Raw genomic sequence first — 9,027 nt, forward strand, 5'->3', positions numbered from 1 at the left:
ATATAAATGATCACACCAAATTTCCTTAAAATCAGTTGAAAACTGCAGTCTATATTGTGATCACAAGAAATGTTGACGGACCAACGTACCGACGGACAGGGGCGACGGCAATATACGTCCACATTTATAAAAACAGTTCCTCCATCAAGTTTGAGTTCGTTTATCAATCCAGAAAATGCATTATGTATTATATATGTTCACGTTTGAGTTCTGTTCGATTTAGGAGTAATAACGATTAAAGAAAACAAAAACTCTTATGCGAGAGTCGTTAAAGGTCGGTTCCCTTATTTTCATTTAGTTATATATATATATATTCCATTATTGGACGGCTAATACGAATATAAATCGAAAGCAGAGGTGTTCTAACGATTGTGAAAAATACCAGGAATCTATTTTAGCTTTTTCAATCGGATTTTAGTCAATTTGATCCGCAAGCTTTTCTACATCCTCACACAATCTTAGCAATCAAGAGTACTTGATCTATTCGTTAGAAACATCAATTAATCCAACAATAAGCATGATTTGAACAAGTAAAATAAGCAAAGGAAACCTTAACGAGGCGCGTATTTCTGCCCTACATAAATTTATATTTATATAGTCGTATAGTAGAATTGCTTATACTACCAAAATGAAAAAGTGTTTTAAAATCAAACAACCTATACACCTGTCAATGATCACATCTTTCTTTTTCTGATCAGATCAGTGTATTAAATCACTTTCCACCTTGCGATGATTTTAAAAACGGAAAAAAGGGAAGCATTTCTCGACAACATACGTCGTTGGAAGCTCAGGTTAAAGTTCAAATTGAAGCTATGACAGGTTCCTGCAATGAAATTAATAATTAAAGCCTATGGGGTCCACTAAGGTTTCTTAACAAATTATCATTAATTGTGAAAATTGCGTGGTTTCACCTGAAGGAAACTTCATGAATATAATTACATTTAGATTTACGTCCTAAAACCATAAACATGTTTGTTTAGATTATAATGACAGCAGACAACATCACGTCTAGTAAGAGGTAATTTCTGCACACGAGACACTGGTTGATCCATACTATGCTTTTTTAATGTCAGCTATTTGGATATTAAAGGAAAAATCATGAAGTTATGTCCCTTTAACCATGAAGTCATTTCAACGAGTGTTCACCAGGAAAACATTATTTATTGCTAAATAAAAATAAGTAATACAATTACGACTCATACATGTACTATCACAAATATTATAATGTACATTGTACATTTAAATCATAGAATAAAAGTTGGGAAGAGGTTCACAAGAAATATTAAGTAGTCATCTACATCTACCAAAATAAGCCATTGTTCACAGGAGCAGCTACCTGGTAAGGATTGTAATTGTGATGTACTCTGTTATAATCTCTATATCCACCAAACCATTGGTTCTGATTTCCAAAGAAATTTCCTCTGTACCAGGGGTTTGTAAATCGAGGGAAGTAAGGTTGATAGTGATGTCTTCCAAAGAAATTAAAATCTGGATCTGAAATTCACCATGGAAATTTTTATCTAAGATCGGTAACAATAACAAGTCATTGTATTACAATAACAAAATATTTTCACTGTTGGAATAGTGCTTAATAGTACTTCATTGATAATGGTACTGATAATATATAACAGTTTTGTGTAAACCGTGTTAAATACAGATTTTGCTACAAGCTTCGTGAAATACTGAAACAGTACAATCATATTTTATGTCACCATTTTAGTGAAAATCTTGGATCTTCAACTTGAATTAAGAAAAGCGAAGAAATAGATGACAGTTAATCTTACCTTCCTTGGTGTTTGCTGCGCCACAGAAACCGACGACAACAATAATAACAACAGCACAAATAATCATAGCTTTCATATTGATGACAACGAGTTCTGTATGGAATACAAAGATATAAGAAAAAAATGAAGACACAAAAGTTTCACCAAATTATCAACAAAATGCTGTGCTCGGTTCAATTTTCCAAAACATTATAACGTTTCAATCTGTTCTACTACAAATGCAAACAATGTTTTCGCGAGAAAGAGACTGATAAAACAAGTCATACCTTTATATAATAATATTAACGGCTGATTGCAGGACTGCAGATGCTTCTCTATATCCTTGTTCTGTGTCTGTCTACAAAGTAGATGCATGACCACAGATTTTCTCCAATTTATACTGTTTTAGTTACTCCATGTCATTTGCAAAAAATATATCTCATTTGTTATTCTATGATATTACTACAAAACGTCTGCGTGTTTGAGGTTAAGATAAAAGCTAATAATATCTAACACGAGTCAATATTTTTTGTCAATCCATTATAGTATTTGTCTATTGCTGTATCAATCATCAATACCATTTCTTGTAGGTCAAGAGGTCAAGAGGTTCACAGAAGAAAAATTTAAAAGGGAAGTATACTGTGTATTGTTATATTTGATTCTCCTGCCATTTCAGATTGGTGTTTGTTGACTGGCTGTGCCAATATAATACAAAAGTTATCTTTAAGCCACCGCGATCATCACCCTGCCCAGATACTCGGTGTATTACAAATGTATCTTGCGTTAAAGTAGCCATCAGCATCACTGGTATGAAAAGAGCCTCCCATGGAACGTTGATAGATCATGTCTGATCATAGATCATGCAGCAGTCTAACATCACAGTATTCATTTACCTCTTGGATATACTATACCTGTGTATTATAGTGATTCCAAAGAGGTTTCTAGGCAAATGGTATGTGGTAATTGATATTCAGGAACATGAAACGTCGAGAAGGATTTCGAATTGGTGCAAAAAGAATATACAGTTTAAACAATACTTTGTGCTCAGAAAATGCATTATACATTATGTATGTTCACATTTGAATTCTGTTTTGATTTAAAACGATGAATCAAACCATTGTCCTTATTGCGAGACATCATGTTTTTCATTTTATCCTTTATAATTGACTACGAGTCTGATTCAGTTGGTCGGGAATGTTTTTGTACATACATTTACACTAAACATACACCAATATCTAAACAAATGTTTCCCCTAGTGTCTTAAAGTTTTAACTTAAAGTATCTCTCAGATAGCCAAAACTAGTTAAAATGTTCACGTGAAATAAAATTGTTTGATCAAGTGTATACATAGAAGTAAAAAGACTATTTTAGAAATCTTTTCATATACAATTTATTAAATATTAAAATTTTGCATACTGCCTCTTAAAATACTTTTTGGTTTTTTCGGTGTAAGATTTTTATTCCATTTCTGACAGTATCTTATCGGACCCGAAGATCACCAACAGAATCTGGCGACAATGAGAGATCGTCTGCAAATAATAAAGAAAACAATTCCTCCAAAAAGTTAAAGCTCATTTATCAATCAAGAAAATGCATTATGTATTATGTTCGTTCACGTTTAAGTTCTGTTTTGATTTAAGAGTAACAGCGATTAAAGAAAACAGTTCCTTCAACATGTTTGAGTCCAATTATCAATTCATTCATATAGAATGCAAACAAGCATGGGCTCATCAACTACAGATAATTATAAAAATTAATCTGACAGACGATTTGCATTTGACTTTTGTATTTGTCTTAGAAAACATGCTTTGTGTGATATCAATTATTTGGCCTTGTATGTCGCTTTGTATATTCATAGCTGTAATTCACATAAAACAACTAATCATCAGCGTTTACACAACTCGATTGTTTAGCTATGTACGAGCATGGTTTTCGGTGATTTTATTTTAAAATGTAATTTATTTGTAAGGCTTATTGATATCTCTCTTAAATCAAATTCTTAGATTAAAGTAAATTTCAATCGCATAACCCAAAATTTGTTTCAACAAGTTAGTAGATAAAACATATATTAATGGGTCTAGGCCATTAAGAATAAAACTCGCCCAGAAAAATAATTATCTGCGGAACATTGACAAATGCAAAAATCATCAACAAAAATTTTATATTTTCATTATATAGTATTTAATACATTGTCGATATATAAGAAACATCTGTGGGTTTCATAATATCAGATCTCTGAGTGCAGAAGGAGCAATCGTACCTTTGCCTCATAAACACGACTTGTGCTCACCTTATAGCCCCGTCACACCGGACTGAAGCCATTTACAATCTTACAGCGAATTGAACTACTAGTCGCGGTCAAACGCGTAGAGAAAGAGAGAAAAAGTCCCTTATCAATTACAGTCGACCTCTTTCCACGAGTAATGCGACCATCTTACGTTTTTGCAGGGTGTATTTGCGTATTTTGAACGACAATGCTTAACATGCTCTAAACCAATTTTCTGTCGCAATAACAGCGCAGTAAGAACGCCTTTCTCGTGTGGCGGGGCCATTAGGGACTGCTTGTACTGTGCGTTTGTAAAAACGATTCCAACACCTACTTGTTTATCGGGTAATAATCTTCCTCATTTCCACAAAAAGTTCCACAATTGCCATGCGTTATGCACCTGCCCACTTTCCTGCTTCAATATTACCCTAGATATAAACAGGATAGGTATACGAGATGCCTACAAGAGTGGGAAATCGGGACATAATATACAATTAATTATCTTTCAGTAACTTCTTAGGAAATAGGTGTATATGCCCTGATTGAAGTATTAAGCCATGCAGATTTGTGGGTTGGCTTAAGACCTTCTGATTCTGCAAGATACAAATGATCGAATAACACAAATTTATAAGCTTGATCTTCCCAATTTCCTTACTTTTCATAATGAAAATCCTGCTCGTGATTCATTTGCAGGGGACCATGCGTCGGAGCTTCTAAAGTCCTACATAGTAGTAAATAATTGGATAAATTTGCTCTGATTTACAGCGTTACAATGTTACCAATGTATCGAATTTGGTGATGATCAGAATACTGTTTATTTATTTACCTGATTTCTCTTGACATGTATTCCAAGATTTCACCCTAGTTTCCACGGTAGTTGGAAGGGTTGACATGGAAAGCGTTTATTCTTTTGTATTGAAAATAAACCCAATGACTAAGTTTGAGATCAACCTTTATTAGATATTTAACAATAAGAAATAATATAGTGAATTACCACTACGAGTATATAAACAAACATTAACAATAATCCCATAGTAAATAATAAGTTATTCCATAACCAAAATGATAATGAACATCCTGGACGATTCATACCATAAACACAAGAAGCCTACTTGCAGGAAGTCCAGGTATAATTCTGCCTGTATACTTTTAATTTTATTTATTCTACCTTTACACCAAATAGACCTCTTATGTTTGTGAAGAAATGATGCATAGTTATTACATATTATATTTGCTAGTAGGGGATGTAGCTATTTTGTATTGGTTCTTAGGTGGCTGTTGTTGTTGTTGCATTAATTGTTGAAAAAACGCTCTAACAAAGTTGAGAGCATTACCAGTATCGGTTGTTGGAGGTTGGTTTGTGGGAGTTGGTTGTGGTGGATTGACAGAGTTGGTGTAAACCCGGTTTGAAGGAGACTGGAAACCAGAATATTTTTGGTTCGTTTGTTGATTTCTTGTCGGATAAGTGTTCGATGTTGCTAAGCTATTGGTTATTTGACTGCCCCTTATGGTATTGGAAGCTGGTAGTGGGTAATTTAAAGAATATTCAGTTGCCATTTGACGATTGTTGACGGTGCTGAGTGGTTGCATTTGACTATTCATCATGGTCCGTTCAACTGGTTTTTGAGTATTTAAAGTAGTTACTGGTAGGTCATAATTTGCTAAATTTGAGGCTGGAATAGTATTAGTTCTAACAATTGGTGATTGGTGTGTATTCATTCTCGCAAAACTTTGATCCCCGTGAATTTGACTTGTGGCTGGTTGAATGTAATTATCTAATATGGATGCAGCAGTTGGTACTGGAGTGGTATTTATTTGGTAGTATGGTATTTGATTGGATGGTATTTTAGTTTGAATATTATAGACGTTTGGTAATGGTACAATATTATTAGGTAATGGTGTGGTAAGCTGGACAATTGTGTTCGTGGCCTTCTCGTGTTGACTATAAGTATTTTCGTCAACGTTTCGAACAAATATTGTTTTGCCTCCTGTTATTGGATTGGTATACACGATTCGATTGGGAATAGTCTTGGTTTTAATACCAACAGTGTTCACATTACTAACGTCTGGCTGGTAGATTGTATTTACATTTGGTGCTAATATATCTACTGCTTGGATCGTGTTAATGTAGTAGAAGCTGGTTGATTTAAGAAGGCTTTTTTGTGATACAATGTTTTACTATGTTTACTTTGGATCCTATTGATGTTAGTAGTAGATGGTCGACTTGAGACAGCAGTTGGTTTCTGATACAATGTGTTACTAATTTTACTTTGGATCTTGTTGATGTCATTAGTAGATGGTCGATTTAGGACAGCTGCTATTCTTAAGCGTGCCTCGGATCTTGTTGATGTAATTAGTATCTGCTCGATTTAGGGCAGTGGTTGCTTTCTGATATAATGTGTCCTTAACTTTACCTTGGATCTTGTTAATTTTTGTAGTAGTTGGTCGATTTAAGATAGCAGCATGTTTCTGATTGATTTGGATCGTGTTAATGACAGCTGGTCGTATCAAATTGTTATAAGATATGATTGGTTTGGTATACTGACTTCTCAAAGGGTTTAGATTTGAAGAAAATGCCGTCATTTTGTTCTGGTTGCGAAATGCTCGAATCGAGGCACTCCTTTGATTCATTCTGTTAGTAATGTCTGTAAATTTAGGATTAACGTAGGCATAATATTGGTTCTTTTGTAAGGATGTTCTTCTGAAGGATTTCGAGCTATCTGTATCTGTATCTGTAATATACAATTAATTTACAACGAAAATCACAAGACAAGAGGCCAAACAACCTTGTTTTTACTCTTTTTTATAATCACCTAGAGATGGATTCGAAAATTGTAGTTATTCCAAGTGCAATTCGATTGATATGCAGGGATTTTACTGCAGTAATTCAAATAACTATACACAGAAAAATATAATTACCGTCATTACTGTTACCAGCATTCGTTAAGTCAATAACCATTACCAATAACAATACCATAGAATACTTCATTTTCTCTATCTTAAATGTATATTCATATGATTAACTATACATTCATAACCAAATACTCTAAAATCTCAGATGTCACGACAGTGTAGAGAAAGAGCTTGATCGTTGTGGTGAAGAAGAAGGACAAATAGCACCATGGTTAACACATGCAAGTGTTTTAATTTGACTAAATTGTGGACTAAAAGGATCTGATCATCCTTCAGCCTAAAAGTCATTATTTTCCTTGAATGAAATCTATCAAGCATATTAAAAATTTAGTAATACACTAAGTTAATAAGGTGAAAACACTAACCTGAGTTGCAAGTCACTATCAAGTCCACTGACTGATTTGAATCTGTTCCAACATTCGTAGTATATATAGTGAAAAATTGACCCGCATTTAACCTATTCAATATTACGCATGTTTTGTTAAAAAAAATCAATGATGCAAATTTTGCGCAGGTCGGTTGAATTCTTTAGCCATGTTTAACTGTGAACTTTTAGATTCGTTATCTTATTAAAACTCTCATCAATAATATAAGCTGACAATAGATAAATTTTTTGTCAGCCTATTACTACGTTTCTCTTCAACTGGTAAATTTTATCTCAAACTAGTAACTTGAACATAATACCGGGATACTGATGTGTTGCCTTATGGTGGACATTATAGTGTCATTATATTATCAACTGAGGATGGAATCATTGAGTATGATGTTTTTGTCAAGTAATTGTCATTTCTTTTTATTTCGGGAAGATATGTACAGCAGAATTTTGTAACGTACACCAACACATTTTTTTCAAAGAGACATACCACAGTTGTGCCTCGATTTTATTATCTTCATTGTTAAATATTTTCATGCTGTATAATCTATATATTACACGATAAGAAAATACATTTCAAACGGAAAGGGGCGTAGATGAGTTAAGAATTAGAAAGAGACGACTTTGTTTCCCAATATTTCTAAACATTTGCAAAATCTTTGCTAAAGGTTTTAATTTTTAACCCAAGTCTGTGCTCATGTAAAATTTGTGTTTGACTTTTGTCTTAGAAAACATGCTTTGTGGGATATCAATCATTTTACTAAAATTGTGTCTTCGTTCTTGTAATGGAACCTGATGTACATTCCAAGGATCAGCGATTTATATGTTTTAAGTTCTTCTTTACTACTCCAGATTTTGGCGAAGCTGGTACTGAAGAAAAGCCCAAGATGCCGTGATCAGACCATCCTAAGTATTTGGCCCTAATAATGAAGAGACTATACCAGAAATGCGCCGAATAATGGAATAAAAACAGTATTCAATCTATGAAGTTCATCGTTTTTATATAAAAGTACATGTAGTCAAATCAACGGTTAAATAATTCAATCTTCATATTATTCAAATTAACCTTTGAAAAAGCAAAAACCAGTTCGACGAGTACAATAGTCTATTGGTCGGAAAGATTTGTCCCAGATCATCAAAACATAAGTTTATTGTCAAGTGTGATTGATAGCAACAGGTCTGTCGTGGTTATAAATGTCATGTACCAAAGGAGAATTCTTATTTTTTTAAGCTTAAATTTCTCTTCTTGGTTATTTGTTATTTATAACGGCCAGACTTCGTGACATAAGAATATTTATTGCCATGCTTAAGATGTATTAATCAATTAATGATAGACCAATGGACCATGGAACAAAGCATCCATAATACTTTGTCTGTCTTAAATGCTGTTGTGAATGCTTTGTTATCTGAAGCGATAGAAGACTAAATTCCTCTATCTGTATATGATTTTGAAACCCTTCGCCTCACTTCGCCAATGGATCAGTCCGATGGAGGCGACAATTATTATGCTTAATGCTTTATTTTGAATAAAAAAGAAAACTATACTCTGCATATGGAATAGTGGAAAAGCAAATGCTTTACGTGGAATTTGTCATCCGAATTTGACACAGTTAATAAGAAATGCATGAGTTGCTTTTTCTTGATTTATCGCGGGTCTTTTGCATTTCACTTGTGTTCCAGTGTCAGTAAAATTGATAGTTGACAGATTCAGC

At 33.6% G+C, this 9,027-nt stretch overlaps 1 protein-coding gene across 1 annotated transcript; it reads right to left on the reverse strand.

Annotated features, from left to right (window-relative positions):
• Positions 1–5,247: 5,247 nt before the first annotated feature.
• On the reverse strand, positions 5,248–7,018 carry LOTGIDRAFT_157065 (hypothetical protein; the record flags this gene model as incomplete). The annotated part of the gene is made up of 3 exons (XM_009048321.1): positions 5,248–6,095; positions 6,444–6,761; positions 6,949–7,018. The coding sequence occupies 3 exons, from the start codon at positions 7,016–7,018 to the stop codon at positions 5,248–5,250; spliced, it is 1,236 nt and encodes a 411-aa protein (XP_009046569.1).
• Between the last annotated feature and the right edge of the window lie 2,009 nt (positions 7,019–9,027).

Source organism: Lottia gigantea, assembly GCF_000327385.1.
Source record: "Lottia gigantea unplaced genomic scaffold LOTGIsca_12, whole genome shotgun sequence".
Classification (NCBI taxonomy): Eukaryota; Metazoa; Mollusca; class Gastropoda; family Lottiidae; genus Lottia; species Lottia gigantea.